Source organism: Geotrypetes seraphini, chromosome 1 (genome assembly GCF_902459505.1).
Source record: "Geotrypetes seraphini chromosome 1, aGeoSer1.1, whole genome shotgun sequence".
Lineage (NCBI taxonomy): Eukaryota > Metazoa > Chordata > Amphibia > Gymnophiona > Dermophiidae > Geotrypetes > Geotrypetes seraphini.
This window is the reverse complement of record NC_047084.1, coordinates 348,924,841-348,951,571: the sequence shown is the minus strand read 5'-3', so window position 1 is coordinate 348,951,571 and position 26,731 is coordinate 348,924,841. Positions and strand designations below refer to the sequence as shown.

General features: G+C 43.6%; 1 protein-coding gene across 5 annotated transcripts in view; it reads right to left on the bottom strand.

Moving 5' to 3' along the window:
- Positions 1–26,731, bottom strand: part of BMP2K (BMP2 inducible kinase) — a 284,761-nt gene that overhangs the window by 58,955 nt on the left and 199,075 nt on the right. For all 5 annotated transcript variants that reach the window (XM_033963569.1, XM_033963540.1, XM_033963550.1 and 2 more), the window contains exons 13-14: positions 22,523–22,671; positions 14,212–14,366 (exon numbers count right to left, since the gene is read on the bottom strand). In XM_033963569.1, the coding sequence (XP_033819460.1) occupies positions 14,212–14,366; positions 22,523–22,671 (304 nt within the window). The remainder of the gene's footprint in view (positions 1–14,211; positions 14,367–22,522; positions 22,672–26,731) is intronic.

Sequence of the window (26,731 nt, the reverse complement as noted above, 5' to 3'; positions counted from 1 at the left end):
CCCAGGGAGCAACATTCAGAAAGGCTGCCATCGAGCCCAGCACCTGAAGGTAATGCCAGGTCATGGGGCTTGGTAATGCCAAGATCTGTGATCTGCTGCCTGAGTTTCTGTTGCATGACTCAGGAAAGAAGACAAGACATTTTGCTGTGTCAAATTGGACTCCCTGATATTCCAAGAACTGAGTCAACTGTAGCAGACTCTTCCTGAAGATAACTATCCAATTGAGCCCCTGGAGATCCATCACCTGCTACACTGCATGTTCGCCTTCCTGTCTTGAGGGGACTCTGATTAGCAATCGTCCAGGTATGGATGCACCTGTGCCCATCCTACGAAGGTGAGTCACTATCACCACCATCACCTTGGTGAAGGTGTGCAGAGCCATGGGCAATCCAAAAGGTGGTGCCACAAACTGGAAGTGCATCTGGAGAACATGGAATCTCAAATGGGAATGTGAATATATGCCTCCATTAAAACCAAGGAGGCTAGGAATTCCCCTGGGGTCAACGCTGCAATAACTCAGTGTACCATCTCCATACGGAAGCATGGAACCCTCAGTGCCTCATTTATGGACTTTAGGTCCAGGATATGCCTCCAATCTTCTGCGCCTTTTTTGGGCACTATGACGTATATGGAGTTATCTTCCAGAGCCCAATCTTCTTCGGGAACTGGTTCTATGGCATGGATGCCTAAGAGACGCACTGTCGGCTTAGACCAGGGCTGCCAATTCTGGTCCTCGAGATCTACAGGCAGGCCAGGTTTTCAGGATATTAACAATGAATATGCATGAGAGATTTGCATACCAAGAAGGTAGTGCAGGCAAATCTCTCATGTGCATATTCATTGTGGATATCCTGAAAACCTGGTCTACCTGTAGAGATCTCGAGGACTGGAATTAGGCAGCCCTGGCTTAGACCTTGGCCTCCTTTTCTGGCCATCTGGCTGGTGAGTTGAGAAACAGATCTAGAGGGGAGCGAGAAAACTCGATCTTATGCCCCTCCTGAATAATGTGCAGGACCCAGCAGTCTGATAAGATCTGTTACCATTCCCTGCAGAAAGCCGACAGTTTCCCTCCAATGATAGGAGGCATGGCAGTCGACCTGGAGTCAATACTGCTTTTTGGTGGCTGAGCCACCAGGCAGCCCAGTGGGCCAAATCTCTGCTGGACCCTTGGAAGGGTCTCTGGGAAGAGGAACTGGAAGAGAACTAGCGAGATCTCAGAGAGGAACAAAAACTGTCTCTGCTGCCCCCTGTGGAACATCAGAATCTGCTGTCAGGTAGAAATTTGGGACAACAATCCACCACACCGGTCATAAGGTCATCCAAACCTTTGTCACAAAGCAACTTCCCATTTTAGGCAATCTTCTTAAAGTAGCCTTGGAGGCTAAATTGCCCGCCCATTGCCTAATTCAGAGTATCCGACGGGCCGAAACAGTGTATGCTGATACCTTGCTCATGACTTTGATGATGTCATAAAGAGCATCAGCCACAAATCCACTTCTTCTATAATCATGTAGGGACAGACGTCCTCCAGCTCTGAACTATGCTCGCGCCATGAAGGAGAATGTCGTTGCTGCTTCGCTACCTAAAGGTAGTGCTCCAAACTGTCTTTTAAGGAGCATATCCCACCTTGTGATCCAGAGCATCCATCAACACCACCCCTCCCCTCCCTAGGAAGGGAAGTATGCTTAGTCACTTGAGCTACTGCAAAATCTACCTTTGGCTGAGAAAACAACTGCTGGAAGTCCAGAGCCATAGGATAAAACCTGGACTTAGCTTTTGCAAACTTTAGGGAATCTTCATTGGTTAGTGACTAACGAGGTGATATCCAGATGTGTCGGAAAAAATGTAGTCTGTATTTGTGTGCTGCATATAACACAACACTGGAAAGTGGAGGATTACTGAGGGTCTAATTTCAACTCAGTGTCCAAAATGACAAATGAAACAGTTGTGGTCTTGAAAATATGGCACACTGAGATTGTGTGTGTCAATAGTAGCCACAGCCTCCTGACCTCTAGTTCCCAACAGGAACCCTAAATCATCTAAGGATGCTGTGGATCCTTGACATAATAAAGGCATGGAAAGGGACTCCTAGTCCTCTCAGTCCTGCTCTGAATGGTCACTACCGCTGGGAGCCAACCTGTTCTGAGGCAGGGAAGCCTGCCGGGAACATAACTCTCCCTGTATTGGGGCCCGTGTGCTCGCAGGCAGTACAGCATTCCCCAGGCCCATCAAATAGGATTTCCATAAGAGACTGACAAAGTCTGAAAACTCCTGAACAGAAGGCCTAGAGGACCCCTGCAGGACCTCTTAACTGGGGTGGTAGGATCTCTGCCTCCTCCACACACTTGTGTTTCATACCCTCATTGTATACGGCTTCTGAACAGGATCTCTTCCCTGAAGACTGGGCATTTGGGGTTCTCCCACCCTGGAGGACTCTACGGAGGCTGAGCCTGAAGCTCCCGCCCCTTCCTCCTCCTGCTCCGTAGAACACAGCCACTCGTCTGGTGTCAAAGATGTACAAAAAGAAGCATGAAACAGGGGCAGATGGCCTGGGGAATTCACTGCAAGTGATCCCTGAGCAAAACAAGGGGTTTTGAGGCAGAAAAAGCCTTTGAAAAAAAATTGATAAAAATCCAAGATAGCCACCATCAGTAAAATCACACAAAAATGGCCCATGACAGCTTTCCTGAAAAATAATTGAGAAAGGATTTTGGTGGGGGAATGTAACTCTAAACCCAGAAACCCTCCGATTTACCTTTTTCAGACCCCCCCTCCTCTCCGATTTTCACCATAGGGAATAATGGGAGTACTCACTGTGACTTCTGGTGCCTGTCAGCTTGCAGCAGCCTGCCTGCAGGGAAAGGATATCTGCCTCAAACTGTTGGCAACGAATCCACTACTGGAAATCTTCTGGCTGCTGGTCAAAGGGACCCTGACCACAGATTCCCACCCCCGTAAATCCACACAGTGCAAAGGGGTAGGGGGAGGGAGAGATTATATGCAGCCACCTCCCTGATACCTAGAGGGTTGTTACACAGGAGCCCCACAGCCTGCGCTCAAGCCTCTGATAAATCAGCAGGCGAGCAAGCTCCTAGGGGAATGGCCCCCTAGACCTTGAACCACAAAGCAAACTGGCTCTGCAGATACTCAGAGATTGGCCTGTAAGCAGAAGCCTATCCTCATGGGACTACATTCTTTCCTTGACGGAATAAGCCCAAAAAGGGGACCTATGAACACTAAAGCCACACAGGAAAAAGACAGATGGCCCAAAATATCCTAAAATAATAATAAGAAAGCAGAGTAGATCAGATCAGAACACACCTTCTCATTTCACTTGCAGAAGGAAAAACTGAAGAGGGAGCTATTCTCCTCTGGTGAAGGGGAGGAGTTGAGAGATTTGAGTGACACCCCTTCTGCAAAGTTCATGACTATAGGACAACAGCTTTCATACAGAATCCTATGTCTCTGAAACAGAAATGTGGAATAAAAATTTGTCTGAGATAAGTTTCTTTAACCAATATATTTTATTTGTACTTAACTCATATATAAAGATTAGGAGAAGTGACTTTGGTCATTGGTCTGACAACATGTATTTAATTTTTTTTCTCATTGTTTATGTGAATGAACTATATTTTGTCAAGTTTCTGGGTGGTTTATATATACCTTTCCCAACATACAGATGCCCAGTTTCCTAGTTCCACAGGATCCTACTATAAATCCTCAGAATTCTCTGCCATTTTAAGTATGAATAATTTTATGTCAATATTATTTATGAACTAGTATTTAACCCGTTACATTAACGGGTGCTAGAATAGATGTGTGTGTGTGTGTTTCTTTCTTTCTCTCTGCTTGGTCGCTTTCTGTCTGTCTCTTTCTGTCTCTCTCTTTCCTCAGCTGTCCACCACCACCCCTTTCCTGCTCCCCGTTCAGCAGTAGCCCTTCTCCCTTCCTTTTACCTCCCATGTCCAGCAGCACCCCTTCCTTGCTCCCCCTGTCTAGCAGCACCCTTCTCCCTTCCTTTTACCCCCTGTGTAGCAGCACCTCTTCCCTGCTCCCCCTGTCCAGCAGTAGGCCTTCTCCCTTCCTTTTACCTCCCCCCTATCCAGCAACACCTCTTTCCTGTTCCCCCTGTCCAGCAGGCCTTTTCCCTTCCTTTTACCTCCCCCCATCTAACAGCACCTCTTCCCTGCTCCCCCTGTCCAACAGTAGGCCTTCTCCCTTCCTTTTATCTCCCCCCATGTCTAGCAGCATCTCTTCCCTATTCCCCCCGTCCAGCAATAGGCCTTCTTCCTTCCTTTTACTTTCACCCCCCCTGTCTAACAGCACCTCTTCCCTGCTCCCCCTGTCCAGCAGGCCTCCCTTCCTGTTATCTCCCCCCTGTCCAGCAGAACCCCTTACCTGCTCCCCCTGTCCAGCATTTGGCTTCCTGGCCGTTCGTGTCTGCCCTCCAAAAGCCTACCGAGGATCGCGGCTGGCTGTAGCGAACCTTGCAGGCGCTATGCACCTTGGTAGCACGTTCCCTCTGACGCGATCCTGTACGTCAGAGGGAACGTGCTACTGAGGTGCACAGTGGCCTGAGAGGTTCGCTACTGCCGACCACTCTCCTCAGTAGGCTTTTTTGAAGAGGAGGGCAGACAGAAGAGCCGCTTCGGTGGACTGGATGGACTGCCGCTCGATGCCTGGAGGAGCTGGAGAGCAGGGAGGTCCGCACTTTACAATTTATCTGCCAGTAGCGCACATGTACACTCCTGCCTGCCACGGACATACGGATCACGCAGGTAGGAGTGCGCATGTGCGCTTAGCATTTTATTATTATAGATGTGTTAAGCAGTGCATATCTCCTTACAGATCCTTGGAGCCTTCCACTACTGACCCTTTTCTATGTACTTAACTGATCATTTAATCCTACTGTTTGTGTCTTAACTAGTTTGAAATACACAAGAGCATTCCTAAGGAGTCTCTTAACAAGGGACTTTGTCAAATGCCTTCTGAAAGTCCATTATAGCAACTTGCTTACTGGTTTCCACTCTTATGTGTACTGCTAATTTCAACATGTCTCATGTCATCTGCTAACTCATTGCAATCTCCTGGACCATAAAAACCAGAACTCATTGCAATCTACTGGACCATAGAAACCAGGATAATGAACCTTTCCTGTGAGAGAAAGGCTTTCATCTGAGTTGTGTCTAAGTATAGCCCTTATGAATTCCTGTCAGGGTTATTTAAATGGCACAAATCCTAGTGACTTCTGCACCTGAACTGTCATGTGTACTCATATTGATCTTTGAGCCCTTTCATGAAATGGGCTTTCAACCATCCAAACACATGTAGTCCAAGTTTACACAGATGCACAGTTAATGCAACTAGATAATTTTTGGATACATATTGTGCGGGTGCCAAGTCTCCTCTATGATGTCCTTTCCAAAGTGGGCACTGCACACCACAAGTATGCTTTTATGATCTTCGTGCTATCTTATACATGATAGCCGACACCTGACTGCTACATTGGGCCATATGCTGTGGTCCTGCCCGGCTGTACAAGCCTTTTGGCAGGGACTCTTTACTTTAATTGGGCTCTCTGGGCTGTGCATATTCGACCATTGCCTTGCCTGCTCTTTGGACTTTCTCCATCTTATCATCCAAGACCAGCAGGCTTGAGTGCATTTCTTCGATGGTCCATCCTATGTGCCTTAAAATGTATCTTTCTTAAATGACTGGACACTGAAGCTCCAAACGTTCCCATGTGGCATTCTCAGATGATTCTCCTGCTAGCTTGGGAGCACAGAGAAGTGCCTGATCTCTCCACTTTGCGGGGGGAGCGCTTCACAGCTGTTTGGGAGCGATTCTGGAATACTATGACTCCAGTGGCCCACAGTCGTGTTTTGAATTGCTGATCAACACTCTGTTGTTCTTATTTGAGTTGCTATTTTATGTTAATCATCGGGAACCCGGGCTCCCGAGGGAGGGGGGAATGTTAAACTATTACTGGAGCACTGCTTGTTAGGATGAATCTTGGTACCTGTGTTTTACCTGCTCCAATAAAAATCATTTTACCATACATGATAGCTGATTCCATCAGATCAGTTATACAGTGGTTGAAGGCAAATAGCTTACATTTAAATTTAGCCAAAATTCTGATGCAGGATCTTGCAAAGTAATGTTACATTTTTAGCTGCCTCCACTCACAATGACTGTGGATAATATACTTATTTATATTTCTACATTGGTATATTTGATGCTAGCTTCAGAGACTCTCTAAGTCCCATATCAGTGGTGATATTAAAGCAACCTTTTTAAATACGTAGGTTACTTAGGCTGACAGCTTACTGGGAATTTTTGTTCTGCACCAGTTAGTTCTTGCTCAAGTTGATTACAGCAATGCTCCTTTTGTGGGACAGTTTCCACTCTGAATACTATTCAATTGATACAAAATGTGGCAGCTCAAATAGGTACAAAACTTTGGGAGCACAATTTCCAGGTTTCATGAGATTACATTGATTTCCAATCATAGCTTGAGTAAAATATGATGCTTGCAATATTTAGGAAACTTACATTATCTACATGTCTCTACCTCTTGTTATTCTAGACTAAATGTCAAGTTATTCCATCAATACAACTTGAAGAAAGAATGAGATTTTAGAATAGGGCATGTTCCATTAACTAGTCCACAACTCTGAAATGCCCTTCCAACAAGCAATGAAAGAGCAAGTTATTTTGTACTTTTGGGGGGGAAAATCCTTCTTATTTAGAGAATGCTTTTATAAGGTGGCAAAAATTCAGGTTTGAATGTACTACAGACCAGGAAACTGGAGCATTAAGGCAGCAATTATAGTTGTGTATGTTTTTTAATATCTCATAATTCAATTTCTACTCCATCCTAACAGTAGCTCAGAACGAGTTACAAGCCAACATTCACAGTGGATTACATCGGACAGTAGAAATGAGAATACAGCAACTTAAGCACAAGTTTAGGAGAACAGTGATTTGAGGACAACTAGGAGGGGGGTATTAAGGGGACTACATTGGTTAGAAAAGTTGGCACTGTAGTATTTTAAGCCCATGCTTGGAAGAGCAGGCAATTCCTGGGAGGGGGGGAGAACAGAGAATTGGATCTAAGAGACAGCAATTAGTGGTGGTTGGTAGGAGAAGGGTCAGAGGGATTGATTTGCAGCTGGATTTTTAGTTGAAGAGGAGGGTCTTCACTGCTCTCTGGAAGGTCATCAGTGAGTTCTGTAATAAATATTGTTCATGTGGGCAATATATAAAAACCTGCATTAATAAATAAATCTTAGAATGGAATTTGTTTTTCATGACATTGCTTCATTGCTTGTTGGCTTGTGCCTATATTATTGAAAATGGTACTTTGGAATTCACAGAGAACTCTGTAATTTGCAAAGTATAATTTTTTTAGTAAATAAAATTAAACAAATGTAATACTGATAATGGTGATTCCTTATTACAGATCTAAGCTCCACCCCCAGTCACTGAAAATATCTCTATATTGTACAGTCCATTCTCGTTATCCACGCGTTCGCACTACGTGAATGAGTGTCTCCGGGGCTGCATCAATTGCAACCAAAACTCTCCATTCGTGCCACTGTGTTCACGTATTCATGGACTTGTGTGCCCCCATCCCGATGAGAAAAGTCAGCGCTACCCCTCCCTCTCCAAGCACCCATCAACCCACTTCCCATACTCAGAGAAAGGACCCCAAGCCACAAGGCTGTGTTCCCCTTCCCGCCACGGACACCACCACCCCCCCTCCTGCACACTGAGGAAGGACCCTAGGCCTATCTTGTTTCCCTGGTAGGCTAGAGGTGCTTTAGGGCAGGAGCAATTCCATTGTTGAAAGAGCATGGGAAGGAGCAAGTAGGAATCGCTCTTGCCCCAAAATGCCACTAGCCCACCAGGGAAACAAGGTAGGCCTAGGAGTCCTTCCTCTGGGTCCAGGAGGGAGGTTGGTGGTGTCTGTTCAGGGAGGGAGGGGGAATGCTGCCTTTTCTTGTTGAGGTGGGGAAGTGCGCTGATGGTGGGGAAAGTTTCATGGTTCGGGCAGGGGGCTGATGGCAGTGGCAACAGCAAAGAACACTAGTAGGAGGGAGGGTGGTAAAATGGTACTTCAAGTGCTATCTCATGCAAGAACCTAACCTTATTCTCCCAATAGGATCTACTGTTCACTTTCCATACTTTTGAGGCAAAAGGTATACTGCTGGAACCTAACCTCTATTTTCCCATAGACTCAGCATTTCGTTATTCGCAATTTCACGGTTTGCAAACATTTTCACAAACACTACTACTGTAAATAATGAGAGTGGACTGTATGTTTCCTTTAGATCCACAGAACATAATTAGTCTTCCCCTTGAAGAAAGGAGATCAAAATACCCAAGAAATCCATCTTGAGCTTTTCTAAAACCTTATACAGTGGTGCCTCGCATAACGGACGCCTCGTACAGCGAACGCTGCGCATAACGAACTTTTTGTCTTGCTCCCTATAACGAACTTCGTTTCACACAACGAAGTCGCCCGAGGGGCCCGGGGGGGGGGGCGGAACTACTCTCGCCGAAGCCGGGAACAGCAGCACCCTCCTGTCTGAATGCAGTGTTCCATCATCTCCCTCCACCTTACCTTAGATGCCGAGTTTTCCGGCTTTCTTTTTCGGCCAGCCACACACTTTCAAAGAGCAGCACATGCGCGCATGCTCTGTTGTTCAATCTTCTCCTCTGACGCAACCGGAAACCGGAAGTTGCAGGAGAAGAGAACATTGATCAACTTCAGCAGCTGCGCGTGCACAGCTTTTTGAAAGCGTGCGGCTGGGTGAAAAAGAAAGCTGGCAAACTCTGCATATAAGGTGAGGTGGAGGGAGGGAAATGTAGGGCTGCAGAACGAATTATTTTCTTTTACATGTATTCTTATGGGAAAACAGGGCTGCAGAACGAATTATTTTGTTTTACATGTATTCTTATGGGAAAACGCGTTTCACACAACGAACGTTTCACATAACAAACTTGCTCCTGGAACGGATTAAGTTCGTTGTGTGAGGCACCACTGTACTTAGGAGGGGACAGAATCTTCCTGTTTTCTTTGTGACCAGGGAATCTTTGGAATAAATCCCTCCCCCTCTCCTTTTGAAAAATGGGTTTGACTGCACTGGTCTCTAAGGCAGAAAGCTACATAAGTATTTCCTGATGCAGAGAGTCTGGCAAAGATACTTTTATGGGCAATCCAGTGGTATATTGAACAGACAGCTTGTAACTAACAAGATCTGTAGAACCCAGTGGTACTGGAAGTGCAGAATACTAGAATCCTAGTTTTGTTCTCCTGTAGCCTGCTAAAACCCTCTCCCAGATTTTAGTCGAGATTTCTGGCCCCTCTTCTATCCCTGTTAAGTCTGACAGAATCAAGAGGGTGGTTAGCAATACCTCTGACAGAATCAAATTCTCTTCATACCTCTGCTTCAAACTTCCAGGAAGAGGAGAGTAGAACAGAAGTAGCCTTGGCAAAGGGTCTGGTGTTTCTGCTGTGCTCCATTATGAGAAAGTACCATTTTTAAGCACCTTATTTATTGCCAAAGAGATTTTCCCCTCAGCATGTTATGGTACATTAGCAATCTTTTCCTGCACATTGTAATAAGGTCTGAAGCTCACAACTATGAATAGCTTGACAGCTCCAAAAGCCACTGCAGGTGCTGTTTTAAAAGTAAGGTCAAACTCACCATGTGTTTTCTTTTGTCCTATCGGTACCCAAGCTCTCTAGATTTATCCTGAAGGACTCTATGAAGAGATTATGTACTTACCCTGGTAAGCTCTTTTCCAGTAGATAGGTGAGACATTCTAGAAGACAATAGGATTATTTCCCAATACTCACATGCTCTGCAGAAGGAATCCACTCCAGATTTTTCACTCTGCCTCTGTAGTACTTCATTGATCAGTTTAGCACCCTCTACAGTTAGTACCTAAGCACTGAGAGGCACCCTTCTATGTGAAGTAGAGGCACCTGTAATAACAGGCTAAACAAAGTGTTCTGCTGAAAGTAACGAAGCAGTACCATTAACCCCCCAACACAGACTCCAAAGGAGCGAAGCACAATTCCCCAAGAAAATGAACATAGAAATAAATTCTTCCAGCCCTCAAGGGTTGAGAGACCTCCAAGAAGCAGCTTGGAGAAGCATAAACAGACAAACTGTAAACAGGCACAGAAAAGCCAGGGCGGGGAGTCTAGAATGTCTCACCTATCTACTGGAAAAGAGCTTACCAGAGTAAGGGATAGATTCACTAAGCAAACCGATCATGTATCAATCAGTTTGCGAGTCGATTTCCCTCCGACCCGATTCACTAACCTCTCCTGCGATCAGCTTCCCTCTGACATATGGGACCGCAGCAGAGGGAACGTGCTGCGGAGGCTACAGCAGCCTGCTAGGATTGCTACAGCTGACCGGCGAACCTTTGCAGGCTGCTTTGAAGGTGAGACTGGGAAGCCGGGAGAGAGATGGTGGATAATGAGATGGAGGGAGGAAAAGAGTATTTTTTTCATGGGTCAAATTTAATTACCATGCAGGCCTGAGTTTGACACCCCTGTTCTAGATTATATATGTCTAGACCTATAGATCAGTGCATCAAGGAAGCTTCCTCTCCTTATGCACTCAAATTAATACTGGTGCAGCTGAGAGACTCTAAAGCACAATAATCAAAACATCATCAGACTAAGCATGAATCTTGAGAATCAGCTGCATGAGCTCTTGAAGAACATCTAATCAGAACCTACTGGAAATACCATCTTGTAAATCCATTAATAAATGTATATATTTTTAAGTTGCAGGCTCACAACTGAAATAGATTGCCATATAATTTGTGTGTACTGCAAAACTCTATGGAATTTAAGAGAGCCCTAAAAGCCTTTCTATTTTAACAGGCAACTGGAAATCAAGTTCAGTAAAAAGTAGGATACAATAAAAAGCAGGATACAATATTTAATGGGTCAGTTTGGATTATATTTATTAATTCATTTAATGTCTATTTGATTGTATGTTGTTTTATTTGTTTTAATTTAATTTTGTGGGCGATTTGTACACTGCCAAGTACTTTTGGATTGTGTAGTTAATAAATATTGGAGAAAAAAAATTGATACCAAAGCTGAAGCACTGCATCCAGCAAGCCTCCCATACATCTTCTGAACCAGTTCCTCTTTAAGGACTGCTGATGCCAAGGTCAAAAAGGGCACAAAGGCCAAATAATCTTAAGCAACTTGAGGAATATCAATGGCCTGCTCCCAGATCCTCAGAGGCTGTCCCTGCCTTCTAACATTGAGAGGGATGAGCAGTTCTCCCTCTAGGGACATTTGGAAGATGTGTAAGCTGCCAGTATCTTAAAAGCTCAACAGCATGTCCTGCAAAGACCAATGCCGATGCTTTTTTTTTTTCTCTTGCTCCTTGATAAATGACATTGGTAGCCTGTGTTGAAGCTGAATTCTCCTCCTTCAGGCTTTTGCATGTCAATATCCCATTCCAATAGCCTTTATTGGTGCTTGATGTTTAGGAGGGAGGAGGGAACACAGGTAAATGACTCTTCTATGTTGATGTATTAGGTGTGGCCTGTGAAGCTCTTTAGATCAACATCTCAAATGCGGATGTTGTATCAGACTCGGAACTAAAAAGCCTCTCTCTCTTCGTTCTTCAAAACCATAAATACTTCCCTTTATAATCTAAAGGCTCATTAAAACTAAAGGGTTGATGATCACTCCCTGGCACAACAAGCACAAATTATATGTATCTACACCAGATATAGTTTTGTCACAGAGCTTGGATTTTTATTTTCAAAAAACACTAGAAATTTTATTCTGGATCACAGCGATGAAAAAATTGTTGCAGCCAACTCAAACAATTCTTAACTAAAATATCCCACCGATTCACCAAGCACCAAAAAGGGTGGCTGAAAACCAATGTAGAAAAAAAAAAAGCCCTTACAGAAATGGCTAAAATCCTAAGAGCACTAAAGAGATGAAGGCTCATCCTGCAACAAAAAACACATATGAAGAGAATGTGGCTTCTCAGAAACACAAGCTTTCTATGCTAAAGATGAAGTGACTCTACATGACAATATAGAAGGAAAGTGATACACATGCAGAGCGAGTCACTAAAATCTTCTAGACAGCTTTTCCCAGTGTTGTGGCCGTTAAATGACATTCATCTGTAAAAACTTATAACCCTAAATGTCCTTGGAAAACAGTTATCCCAGTTTTAAAACCATAATTCTGAGGCAAGTAACCTAGGGCACTAAACATCCTTGGATAATTACCCCAGAGTACTGATCATTCATAACCTCATGATATTAATCATGTTGAAAATTCACCCTACCACTGTATAATGATCAATATTGATCTGAGGAAAATTACTTGACAATAACCATTATCTTCAGGTAATTATACAATATACCATAATTATCCCTGAATAATGGTCATTACCTTGGAGTATTAAGCAATATCCTAGGTTAATTACCCAGGATACTAGTCACTGACCATAGGGTACTAATCAAAACCTCATTTATTATCTCAGGGTAGCAGTCATTACTCTGGGATCTTTATCACAGAGGAGCAATAATTATTCTAGAATTATCCAAATGAAATATTAATTGATAAATATTGAGGTCAGCATGTTGGTGGGTAGGGAGGGGTGAGAATGAGGGCACTGCGGGTCTGCTAGGTGGGGAACAGGCAGCAAGGGTGTTGGGAGCCCAATGACTTGGGAGAGGTGGAAGGGTTAGGGTAGTGGGGAAGGGGTGAAAAGAGGAAAGAACTGGGGACCATGGAAGTGGGGGTAATATGATGCTGGGAAGAGATAAGTGTATGAAAATATTTGGAAGATGTGAAGAGATAGCTGGAGGGGAAGTGTCAATGGAGAAATGGATAGGGACTAACTACATGAAAGACATAATATTTTAGAAACAAAGCACATTCCTGAACTCTCTTTGCAATTTGCTTAGTGCAGGAAAAATGTTTTTAGTTCATCAGTTTTGCAGTACATGTTATTAGAATTATTGTCTCTAATTTGTGATCAATTATTTCATATTTGGTTAAGGAATGTGTGTGTGACCAAGGTGAGTTATTATACTAATGTGTAGGAATCTGTAGCAGTCTTACTTGTTTTCTCTCAAAAGGACACACATTAGTGGCACAGTGCTGCTTTTGGTAAGGTTACTGATCTTTGAGCTTTAGGCCATAATGTAGTGCTGCTACATTATGGCAGGTTTGGTATGCACGTCTAAAAAAAAAAAAAAAAAGTTTTTGTATTTCACACTGTTTGTGGTAGTGGACAACTTTATGTTGTCATTACAGAGATGGGTTTCTTCTCTTTTTTGGGGGGAGTGGGAGGTGAGTCTGCCTTGTTTTATGGATAAATGTTTTAATTCTGCTCTATACCCAGTTTAGGGGGGGAGGATGACACTAAAGTGCTCACGTTATGTGGTGTCATGTGAGCACTGTTCATCAGGTTATCTTTTGATGAAAAATATTAAGAACCACTATTCTAGTATGTCAATGGCTTGTTTTATTAAGAAGAAAAAAACATTTACACACATTGGTTGGTCAGAAAGCATGGGCTTGTTAAGGGAAAGTAAAGTTATTGGAGAGGAAGAGACAAAATAATTCAAAGTACAAAAAACATTCAGATTTCTGACATGAAGAGAAAAGATGTTTATTGGACTATTGTCATGTCAATGAACAAGAAAGTAGCCCTTACATGTAGCTACTCATCAAAAGGACATTACAAAACATGAATATAACTGGCCAACTGTTCTTTCAAGAATTTTCAATGAGCACCCATGGTCCACCAAGTCCAAAATTCTCATGTGCAAGAAAATAGAACTGAAGACATCAATGCAAGCATGTAAGACTTAATCTCAGTTATTTTAAGATGACTTTATGCTGAAATCTTAGCATTCACAGAAAAACAGATTTTACAATTAAAAGTAGCATAGCTATTTTTACCACAATCTTAGCTTTAATTGCAGCAGCTGTGGCATAGTAGAAGCTCATTGCACATAGCATTTTTCAATAATGAGAATAAAGTTGAGAAACTGGTATCTAAACTTTGCCTTTCAACGTTAAGAAATTTTTTTATACATAAACATGTGGCCCTAACTCAGTCTTTGGCGCAGATGGCGGCAACTACAGAGCCCTCATCTATTGTGAAGCGAAATAAGCCTTCAAGTGCTCCTTACTTGTTCTTAGAAGGTCAAACTCCCTGTCAAGCAGCTCCTCTTCAGTTAGCTTGGAAAAATTGTCCTCTCCAAACGGATTCCAGCATGACATGTCAGGTGGATTGCTGATGCTGTTTTGAGGGAAATTGGGAATAACTTCTGTATCAGGAACAGACCTGGAAAAGTCAGGAGAAAAAAAAAATAAAGACAACAAAAGATTACCAATATATCCTGCATAACAATGGAAAAGAACAGTGCAGTCAACCTGCAGCAGGTGCTTACCACAGGTAGCAATATAAGTTAGCCACACAAATCACTCAGTGATGCTGACAAAGATGGCTCCTCTCAAAGCTCAGAAAAAAGCAACGTTCAGAGTCAAAGGTGATTGGAGCGGCCAGAGTGACTGAGGATTCGGCGTACAGTCTAAGGTATTAGGATGATGATTTTTGGACTCACCTTGACCATTTAAGAGGGCTTCCAAAAGAATTTCTGAACTCTTTCCATGAAGAAAGGAGCTTATCAGGAGCTCCCTGGTGACCCTTGAGGGGATGAATTCTGGCTTTGTAGTTAACCCTCAGTAAACCAACCTATCCTAATGTGGCAAGAGTGACCGGGAGAGTAGAGAATGACACGGGGACAAATTTTCCCCCTGACCCTGCAAGTTTTGTCACTGTCCCTGTCCCATTCCTTTAAACGCTGCCTTAACTGCACATGCCTCAAACAATTATGATTTTAAACTGTTTGAGGCTTGTGCAGATGAGGACACAGCTTGCAGGAATGCGGCAGGAACAAGGACAGGAAAAGAACTTGCCAGGATGGGAAAATTAGTTCCTGCAGGGACGAGGAAAAATTTGTTCCCGTGTCATTCTCTACCAGAGATTCCAAGAGGGACCAGAGTACTCTGCCTACACTTTCAGACAGGCAGTGAATGACCAGACTATCAAGGTGATCAGAGTGACCAGAGCGACCATGAGGATTTGGCCTACACTCAGGTAGGTGGCAAACATTATCACAATTGGTAGCAGTAATGAAATCAAGAAAGTCTCAAAAATATATAGATTGTGTCCCCTCGAGGAAGAAATATTTCCAGTAGATCAGATTAACAGGCCCCTGGGCTGAGAAGGCTGCTTGAGGGGTGGAGGTCTTAAGAAAACCACACTTGGGTGTTGTCTGTTCTCTTCCACAGAACATGGCATCAGTTTGGTCTGAAGTGATTGGCTGAGCAGCTGCAGGGACAGCACAAAGACAAGGAGAGACACTTTGCTCAAGCTGTGGAAAAACAGTGGCAGAGACAACAGCCCTTAATGAAACTACTGGAAGTACAAGCCCAAGAGCTACATCACCTGGTGGAAGGTGCCCTCCAAAAGGTAGCACATGCAGATACTGATCCAGGACAGGGTGTGGAGACTCAAAGTCTGACCATAGGGGAATGGGCTAAAGGACTCACCCTCACCAAGTTGGGGCCCCGAGGATGATCCTGAAGCATTTTCAAATACATCTGAAAGGATAGTGAAAAGTCGCTGCTTAGCTCTTCGGTGGGGTTCCCTCTAAGGGAATGACCAAACTGACACTCAGTGTATAGCCAAAATGAATCACTCGGTTTATTAGGAAAAAAAAAATCAGGAATAGATCAGTCAGAATCATTAGAAAATATGTATTAAAAAGTATATTAGCCAATCAGAGCAATAAGTATGGCCACACAAGGGAGAGAGAGAGATACAAACAGATTGCCAGCAAGTTCTATATGTATATTAGAATCTCTGACCACACCTTACCGAAAAACTGAGTTATATACACAAGTTTCTTTGTCCTGCAAGACCCTCCCCTAGCTCTGTCCATGTACACCTCTATAGGTGCAAATCTTCTGTCTATCTAACCCTCCCCTAGTCCACACCTCTATCCTTCTCTGGGGGGCTCATGAAAGGAATGTCTTCATGAACTTTCTTCTTCTCCTCGAACGTTCCATTCTTCACACGGGAACAGGGTATGGTACAACAGTACATCAGCTAGCCCCCACCTTTCGGGTCTGGCATTTATCATCAGTTATTAGGTTCCTGGAGCCAGTGTGCCTATATATGGAGTGCTCTGCTGACATGGAATGAATTGTTGCTCTTCTGCCTGCAACATTCCCCAAACCAAAAGGCATCGCTGCAAACTAGAAATGTTGCTTCAAGACATGGAACCTCAGATACTTCTGGTGGTCCAGAAAAATGTGGAGATAACCTCGGTGGCTCCAGGGGAGTTCCTAGTCTCTCTGGATCTGACGGAGGTGTATCACCGAGCATACCATCTTCAGGCGGAAGCGGGACACTTCCAGCACTGCATTGAGGTCCAGAATCAGTCTCCAACTTTTGGAGCCTTTCTTTGGAACTATGAAGTATATCGAGTATCTCCTAGAACAATACTCAGGCTCTGGGATGGTCTCTGTAGCCTCAATATCTAGTAATTTGTGGACTGTGGCTTGTACCAGAGCCGCCTTCTCGGGTGGCCCACTGGTGAATCCAGAAAATACTCGGTCAGGGGACAGAGAAACTTCAGTTTGTAGCCATCCCAGAGAAACTCCAAGACTCAATGGTTGCAGGTAATAGCCTGCCATTCGGCCAGAAAGGCTGACAACCTCCCTCAATACATGGGAGGGGAGGCATCAGGGTGGCGTCAGAATTGCTTCTTTTCAAGAACCTCTGGACAACTCCCCATGGATGGCTGGAGCCGAGAGCCACCAAACCGCAGTCTGACAGATGGAGGGCTGCTGGCCAGCAGGGGTTGCTGAATACAGACGAGAACGCCTGAAGGGATGAAAATTAGAGCACCTCAAACCCCTGGAAGGGCAGGATCTATTCACAGGCAACGACTTAAATTTGCGATCCTGCACACTGGCTAGAAGCTGTCCCTCAAAGGACAACCAGCTCAAGGTCGCTTTAGAGGACGAATCACCAGACCACTGCAGGATCCACAGCATCCTGCGAGCTAAAACAGAACAGGCAGAAAGCTTAAGACTTTCAAAATGTCCTAGAGGGCATAAGCCATATAATCCACATGTGAGACTAGGAAATCCAGGTCATGAAGCACCAGTGTGTCAGGATCATGGCAAAGTTTGGAATGGCATGCCCTGGCCATGAAGGGCATTTATTCCTGAGGCCGCCAAATCAATCACTTAATGATGAAATCCACATGCAGGTCCTGGACATCCTTCAGAACCCCCCCCCCCCCCCATCACTGGCAAGAGAAGTGTACTTGGTGAGCTGTGCCACCGATTAATCCACCTTCTGGGATGCAAATTGCTTGTTAAAAGCATCCGCCATGGGATAAAACCGAGACATGATGTGGGCTTATTTGATGGGACCCTCTGGCGCCTCCCAAATATCTGTAAGAATCCAAACTAGGTCAGGATGATCAGGAAGAGAGGCAGATTGCGATCTCTGGTCACTCATGAGGGAACATTTCACAGTGACAGGCTGCTCAGACTACAGCTTCAATTCCTGGAGAGATTCAGAAATCAAATCCACCAGATGTGCAGGTTCCTCCCCCAGATCTGGGGCTCCATTTGAATCCAGATCCTAAGATCTGCCACATCTGCACCAGCCGTGGTGCCCGGTGTCAGGTCAAAAGCGCGCCAGGACAAAGGCGCGCCCAGACAATTGACCGCAGCGTGGAGGCGCGCACCACTCAAAATTAATGTTTTTAGGGCTCCGAAGGGGGTATGTGGGGGGGGGGGACCCCCCCACTTTACTTAATAGACATCGTGCCGCGTTGTGGGGGCGTTGTGGGGGGTTTGGGGAGTTGTAACCCCCCACATTTTACTGAAAACTTCACTTTTTCCCTGTTTTTAGGGAAAAAGTAAAGTTTACAGTAAAATGTGGGGGGTTACAACCCCCCAAACCCCCCATAACGCCAGCGCGATGTCTATTAAGTAAAGTGGGGGGGGGGGGGGGTTCCCCAACAAAACCCCCCGTCGGAGCCCCTAAAAACAGTAATTTTGAGCGGCGTGCACCTCCACGCTGCGCTCAATTGTCTGGGCGCGCCTTTGTCTTTCGCGCCGTTGTCTATGAACCGTGGTGTCCCCATGCATAAGCAGAGGCATGATAAGAGTATCTGGTGCAACATCGGGCACAGTTGCCTGCCAAAACTCCAGAGGGGAGGCAAGAGAAAAGGCCCTGATCCAGAGGAGGAGGAGGGGTCTCTACGGCCAATAAGGACACCTGCGGAAGAGTGACAGGCAGAGACTTCTTATCCAAGTAAGCCTGATACAGCATATTAATAAAATCAGGTGAAAACCCATCCTTCATAGTGGAAGCAGATTCCTGCGAACCTTTCTTTGAATGTTTAGAGGATTTAAGAACATAAGCAATGCCTCTGCTGGGTCAGGCCCGAGGTCCATCTTGCCCAGCAGTCCGTTCACGCGGCGGCACAATAGGTACAGACCTGAGCAGTAATCCTCTATTTATACCCTTCTATTCCCTTTTCCAGCAGGAAATTGCAAGGTTCATCTCCCGAAACACCCTTGCATTTCACCATAGTGTTGCCTGCGCATTCCCAGGGGCCCCCGATGCTATATTTGTGTGCTCCAAGGCAGAAATAGTGGGAAGACCCCCTTCAAAGGTCGAAGGCACTGGGTCCGGTTAAGTCTTGTCTCCCTTGTGGGTCACAGCGCACGTGGAACACGGCAGCACACCCAATAGCCATCCACCGTAAATAAGGCATGAATCTATCACATCCTGCTCTGGGGAGTCCATTTGAATGATTTTCTTGCAAAAATGAATCTTGCAAGTGCTAAAAATAACTTTAAAACAAAATGAGGAAAAATACGAGATGGCCACCGTAGGTGCCAATTTTCATTAAAATAGCCTGGGAGAAACACAGGGAGCCCTCAAAAACGGTAATTTTTGGGGTGGAGGAGGGGTAGGGCATGCAGAGAAATCACCCAAAACACCCTTTTTAAGATCCCTCCAAAATCGCTGATTCAGGCTGTCAGCCTGTACTCACTGTGATGTGCTGAATAGGAAGACACTGCAAAGAGAGCTGAAACAGCTTATAGGGAGATTCTCTGCCTTAGGAAGCAGGTAACCTGGACGTCAATTCTTCTGACTGACCCAAAAGCCTGGTGAACAAATTTGCTTTGGGGAGATAAACCTGGATACAAGAAGGAGATTCTCAGTCAAAGGCAACTGAGAGTCCGATCCAGGGTTAGACCATGAAGATGGTATTCGAAGAACTTATTGCTCTAGTGTTTAGAAGATCTATTTGCTGATGAAAGCATGAGAAAGAGTTAATTGTGTTAGAGTGGGCAAGTTGAATATAAGAGAGAAAGCGATGGTTGTTGTAACAAAGTTTAACTATAGCATAATCCCTTCTTCGACCCCATAGCACATGAATTGCACTCATTCTAGAAGGACTCGCTGGAGAAAGGGTAGTTCTGTCTGAATTTATACTGGAGAGGGGTGCAGGGCTTTGGATCAACAGCAGTACTTGATGAAGAAAGAGGATAATTTAGATGGATGCTGCACTGGAGAGGGGGCGGGCTTGCCTAAATATCTGCCCAAAAAGAGCATCCAGACCATAAAAGTTGAGTTATGTTGGAAATAAGTCTCACCACTGGTAACCAAGAGATAATCAATATTCACTTTCTCAAAAAGCTCATTTGCCAAGAAAACAGCCATAGAAAAAGAGAGGCTGAAGTTCAGTTGCTAAATAATATTGCTTTACAAGATTCATCCACCAGAAACCTAGAAGTATTCAAAATAATTACCATCACTACAAAACAAGTTCCATCTTCATGCAGCCAAGTGATACTCAATGGAATGCACTTCTCCCTCCGTATTCGCAGTGATAGGGGAATATCAAGAGCGCGAATACTGAAAAACCGCAAATAACTTTTCATGTTATTCACGGCTTTTTATTAAAACCGTGGAGGGGTATAATCGAAAAGGACGTCTAAGTCTGTTTACGTCCATCTCACAAGTTGTCCAAAGTTAAAAAGAGCCTAAGACACATTTTCGAAAGATACGTCCAACTTTTTTGACTTTTGAAAATCGTCTAATTATACGTCCTGCCGATCTGATCGTCCAAGCCGCTAAATCGTCCATCTTTATACCACATTTCCGTCCAACTTTCCGTCCAAGTCCAAAACGCCTAGAACAAGCCCTGTTGGACATGGAGGGGTCTGTAAAGTGATGGACTGCACACCCAGACATGCCACCTAAACAGTGGGGTACCTTACAGGGCACTGCTGTGAACTTCACAAAAAGGGTGTCATGGCTTCTCCTCACTACAGCTCCCTTATAGGTGATGGTGAGCCCCCCAAACCACCTCCAGAATCCCCTAGACCCACTTATCTACCACCTCAATAACCATTATGGCTGCAGGAGCCACTTATATGCCAGTAAAAAAGGGTTTTGGGGGTGTATAGGGGAGTGCACATATTTAAGTATCAATGCAGTGATTACAGGGGCTTATGGGCATGGGTCCTCCTCTCTATGGGTCCCTAACCCACCCCCATTTTGACTTAAGCTGCCTCTGGGCTGGATGACTAGGCTTTCCTATGCCAGGCGGCCAGGTAAAGATGGTCTGGAGGCTGAAATTAAAGTTGTGAATATAATTTTTATGGGGGTGGGGGGGTTGGTGATCACTGGGGTAATGTGTGGGGATCTGTGTTATGTGTTTGCAGTGGTGAGTTTAGGTGGGTGTATGTGACTTAGACCATGGTCTAAGTCACAACGTCCAAGTTCTGTCTAGGCTCTGTTGTTAAACTTTCGGTTATACATGCTGTACGACTAAGTCTAAGCCGGCTCATGTCCCGCCCAACTCCCGCCTTCGACATGCCTCCCGAAACGCCCCATTTAGCTTTGGACGTTGAGCGGCACTATGAAGGCCTAGATCGTTTAGAAATACGTCCAAAACCCGGTTTTATTATCAGCGCTTGGACGTTTTTGAGAAATGTTTGTCCAAGTGCCGACGTAGGCCGGTTTTTGGATGTTTTTATCTTTCAATTATGAGCCCCATAGTGAATAAGGAGAAATTGCGAATAACAAAAAATACGAGATTTGCGGTTTAAGTTGAAAACATTTATTGCAACTTTTGAATAACAATGCTTTGCTGTACATTAAACATGAGTGAACCAGTACTGTACTGTATAGAGTATTGTACAGTAATTATCTCTTTACTCAGTAGGTGTCTTCCTCCTCATCTTCCAGTACATGTACTGCATGCAGTGCAGGAGGAGGAGAAAAAGAGGATAAGTGAGCACCAGGTCCCTCCTCAGGGAGTGGAAGTGGATCTTCAGTATGTGGGGATCAGCGATTTTCTCTGTGCAGTGCAGGGAATCAGCGATTTCCTCTGAGCAGTGCTGGGAATCAGCGATTTTCTCTATACTATATAATCGTTGGTAATCAGTGATATTCTCTGTGCAATTTTGAATCAGTGATTTTCTTTGTAAGTTGTGAATCAGCAATTTCAGTGACGGAATTGGGGGAGGAGGAGCCAGCATACTGAAAACCGCAAATAATCGAAACCGCAAATACGGAAGGAAAAGTGTAGATTCTTCTATACTGCTCAGTTGCCAGAGCAACCAGATAAGTTTAATAGTAGTAGTACTAGTTGTAATGGGAACTGCCATAGCCCTGCCAAACTAGCTCTGCCAAAGAAGCTCTGCTACTGATGCTGGGTAAAATCTAGAGACTTGCTAGATATAGATGCAGTCTATCTTTAACGTAGTCCTTGATCAATGAATCATGGCCCACCAATTGATGGACAATGATCTTGTTCAGATAAACAAGATACTCTTTCCAATGTAGTCTTTACAGTAAATATTACCATTACTTTAGTATATATTCTAATCTGTTGACTTATTTCATTTATTTATTACAGATCACTTTCCATACATCATAATGAAATTCTCTTTTGTAAAAATCTATTACATATGATGTAAAAATTGTTAAAAGCCATATATATCAACAGTATTAAGAGGCTCAAAGCAACAATGTGATAAATATATGAAAAGGCCTAATCCAATTAACAACTAAGGTTAACTATTTTTCAGCACTAAATACTACTGGTTTAAGATATTTGTAAGGTGGGCCAATGATACTGGCAATTACAAGGCAAAGAATGGCTAAGTTCATACTACATGTCAACACATTTTGATGGTAATATTTTTGTACAATTGATGAAGAGTAACTCTCAGTATGCCAACTGAGTGTTGCTCCTATAATTTTGGGATACCATTTGAATATATAAACCTACAGAATGTATACTACTAAAGTAGTATTCTTTATCAACTGTTTTGACCTAAGGGTTTTTTTCTTCAGCAACTGCAGAAGTAAAAATAGCTACTTGCCTATTTGCACTGTAGTCTGACATTGATCCACTGTAAGAAAGTAAGGCTGGTGAGAATTCCTGAGGAGAGGTAAGATACTGCTGTGGCTGTGGGGACTGTGCAAGGAGCTGCTGCTGCTGCTGTACAAGAGCTTGATGATATTGCTGCACCTGTGAAGGACCATCACCATCAATGCAATGCAGATTTAATATCCAAAGTAGAAATAATATGTTTTGCTTTGTATCTTAAAAAAATTCAAGTCTCTGGAACACATGCATATAAAAAGACTGTCAATTTTGTAACATAAGTTTAAGGTATAAGATTATTAAAACTTCTTTCCACTCAATCACTTGCAGTACGTGAATTTACTGCATTATCATACAAATAAGAGCTGCTGAAAGGATCTGACAAAAGAAGAAATTTCTAACAGATAAAGTGTCCTCAAAATAAGTTGCTTAAGTGTTACTCCAAAGTAAAAGCCAAAAATAATTTTAAAAATTCAAGTAATCCACTGAAAACGTAGGTTGTACAGAACAGAAATTTTGGATAAATAAAAAAATAAGCAAAAAGTACAGAGCTAGAAATGCCTTGCAAGGGCTTTACTAGTTCAGAATCTGTTTTCCAAGATATGATAGAATCAAGATAACTCTCCAAAGATTTAGTGAAGGTGTAATTGTATAAAAAAAGTATGAGATCAATCCTTGTCCCAAGAGTGTGCCTACCTGTAAACATACTAACATTAGGAACTGTTGCACTGCTATTATCCCAGACTATTAGAAAATTAGCCCTGAAACATAATTAGCATGTACATATTGATCAACTGGGCTACAGTGCAACTCCATCTCCAGAAGATGGAGTGTGATGGCAATAACACAAGAGTTAGCCAAAAGTCTTTCCATAACAGCCAGTCTACAAGAGTAGCCCCATCAGGAGCTGAAGCTCTAGACCAGGGGTGTCCAACCTGCGGCCCAGTGAAGTATTTTGTGTGGCCCCGGTCGAGGGCAATGCAGTTTTTTCCTCTGCTGCCCCTATTTGTTTACCGTCTTGCCGGCTCCCTCCTCTGTCTTGCTGCAGCGTTTGCACGTTTGTGCAGCCCAAGAAACATTTTTTTTGGCCAATGTGGCCCAGGGAAGCCAAAAGGTTGGACACCCCTGCTCTAGACAATAAAGTTTACTCACCTGTAGCAAGTATTCTCTGAGGATAGCAAGCATATATTTTCACATGTGGGTCAAGTCATCCATGGAACCCATCACAGTCAAAAAGTGTATCATCATTTAAAAAAAAAAAACAAAAAAACAACTTTACGACTGCCATTCCAGCCAGATGTTGGCTTGCAGAGCCTGCAATTCAGTTAAGTTAGCTAAGAAGTCAACTAGGGGAGGTGAGAGAGTTTTGAGAATATAATGCCTGCTGTCCTTTGAAAACACATGCTACAGGTAAAAAACTATGCTGTCTCTGAGGACAAGCAGGCATTATATTCTCACATGTGGGACTCCCAAGCTGCCAAAATCATGCATCTAAGAAGAGAGTTATTGACAACGGCAATGAGTCTGGCAAAACCAAAAGGCTTGGAGGGAAGTTAGCATTTAGGTAGAGAATCAATTTTGTACAACTGCTTGGCTGACCCGACCCTCCTGCCTGGAATGATTCTCCAAACAGTAATGGGATGTGAAGGTTTGAATTGAGAACTAGGTGGCTGCTTTACAGATGTCCTCAATAGGAGTAGAATATAGATAAGCTACTGAAGTTGTTATTGCTCAAACTTTATGCACAGTGACACAGCCTTCAATTGTCAGCTCAGCCCGAGCATAGGTAAAAGATATATACAGTTTGCCAGCCATGTGGAGATGGTTCTCTTGGTAAAAGGAGCTCCAAGTTTTTAGGATCAAATAACAAGTACAGTTGAGTGGTAGTCCTACTAGATTTGGTCCAATCCAAGTAATAAAATCACATTTACAGTCTACTGTGTGGAATGCTGCCTCACCAGTGGAGAATGTGATCTTGGAAAGAAGACATGTAGAAGTTTTTACATTTTCAAGTTTTATTAGGATTTTATATACCACCTATCAAGGTTATCTAAGCGGTTTTACAATCAGGTACTCAAGTTTTCCCTATCTGTCCCGGTGGGCTCACAATCTATCTAATGTACCTGGGGCTATGGAGGATTAAGTGACTTGCCCAGGATCACAAAGAGAAGTGCGGGGTTTGAACCCACAACCCCAGGGTGCTGAAGCTGTAGGTTCGAATACTGCGCCACATTGATTCAGATGAAACTCCATTATGACCTTCAGGAAGAATTTTGGATGTGTGCAAAATTGTATAGGGTGGATCTGAAATGAGTGCATGAATTTCACTAACTCAGGATTCGGATGTAATAGCTATAAGGAAGACTATCTTCGAAATGAAATGTTTGAGAGATGAAGATGAGAGTGGCTCAAATGAAGGCTTCATCAGAATAGAAATTACAACATTAAGGTCTCGGGGAACAGCAGGAGGATTGAGAGGTGGTTTTGTTTGGTAAAGGCCCTTCATGAATCTGGAAACCAAAGGATGCACAGATAATGGTTTTTTTGTCCAGTGGTGAATGAAAAGCACTCATTGCACTGAGATTAACTCTGATTGAAGTAGTTTTGAAACAGAATTGAAAAGATGTAGGAGATGGCCGAAGACCGATGGGAGAGGAAAAGTTGTCGGATCTAGCAAGTGGAGATTATACAAGATTGTAACGTGAGTCCACTTGAAATGATAGCAGGACTGTGTGGAAGGTTTTCTAGATGCTTCAGTGATGGCTAACACTGGTGCAGACAGTAAAAAAGTATCTACTCGGTGGGAGAGAGATACCATGCAGTGAGTGCTAATAAACGCAGATTGGGAAGGAGCATAGAACCTTTGTTGTGTCAGCAATGTTGGAAAGATTTGAAGTGTGATGGGTTCCTATACACTGAGTTGTAGGAGGAGAGGGAACCACGGTTGGTTTGGCCACCGATGTGCTAAGAGAATCATGGTGGTTTATTCTTGGCAAAGTTTGAGTAGAGTCTTCCCGACTAGAGGAATTGGAGGGAAAGTATAAAGAAACTTGCCTCACCAGTTGAAGAAGGCATGTGATTCCAGAGTGTAAAGCCTGGAACAGAAGAGCATAAGTTTGTGGTCTACTTCTGGGGTTCCAGATTCAGAAGAAATGGGATATTCCCCGAACTCATTTTTGGGCGTATCTCCAGGTCCGACACTATTATCATTCCCTGCAGAATCAATGAGGGAAGGCATGGGGGAGGGGAGTTCTGGCCGTTCAATCTTCTCAGATTACCCTACAGTATAATAAACTCTACCTAGTGTCAGATTTTTAAAGTCTACCCTTTCATTACAGCCATTGCTTCATGTAAAGAATGCTGATTTAATAATAATAATAATAATTTATTCTTATATACCGCCAAAGCCGTAGTAGTTCGAGGCGGTTTACAACAAAGAAGGGCTGGACAATTAGCGAATATAGGTACAATCAGCGAGTATAGATACAATTTATATAGGTGAGCAGGATACAGGTACAATATATATATATAGGTGAGCAGGATACAGAGGTAAGGCATAAGAGATCTTGGGAAACAAGGTCAGGCATACGAGGTCTTAGGTTACAAATCGGTTAAACAGGTTTGTTTTTAATAATTTTCTGAAATTTAGGTAGGATGAGGAGCGCGAGATAATATTGCTCAGCCAATCATTTAGTTGACCTGCTTGGAAGGCATGTGTTCTGTTCAGGTATCTTTTGTAACGGCAGGCCTTTAGTGTTGGATGGTTAAACAGATGAACTCTGCGTGTGGGTCTGGATGAACAATCTAAGATAAAATGGGGAAGCAAGTATATGGGGGCCGAATCAAGAATGGATTTGAAACAGAGACAGGCAAACTTGAACTGCACTCTTGCTTCCAAGGGCAGCCAGTGGAGTTTTTGGTAGTAGGGAATTATGTGTTCCCATTTTTTTAGCCCAAAGATAAGTCGGATTGCCGAATTTTGGATGATTCTGAGTCTTTGAATGTTTTTTTTGAAAGACCCCAGATAAATGATGTTACAGTAGTCGAGTAAGCTTAGAATGGAGTATGACTGTCCACAATTTATGGCACTTTTTGCTAATATATCTACATTCCCGAAGCCTCCTGTACTCCATCCTACACCAAACTGCCATATATGGAATACAAACCATGCAAGTCTGCCCAGTTCTGGCCTTAGTTCTTTACA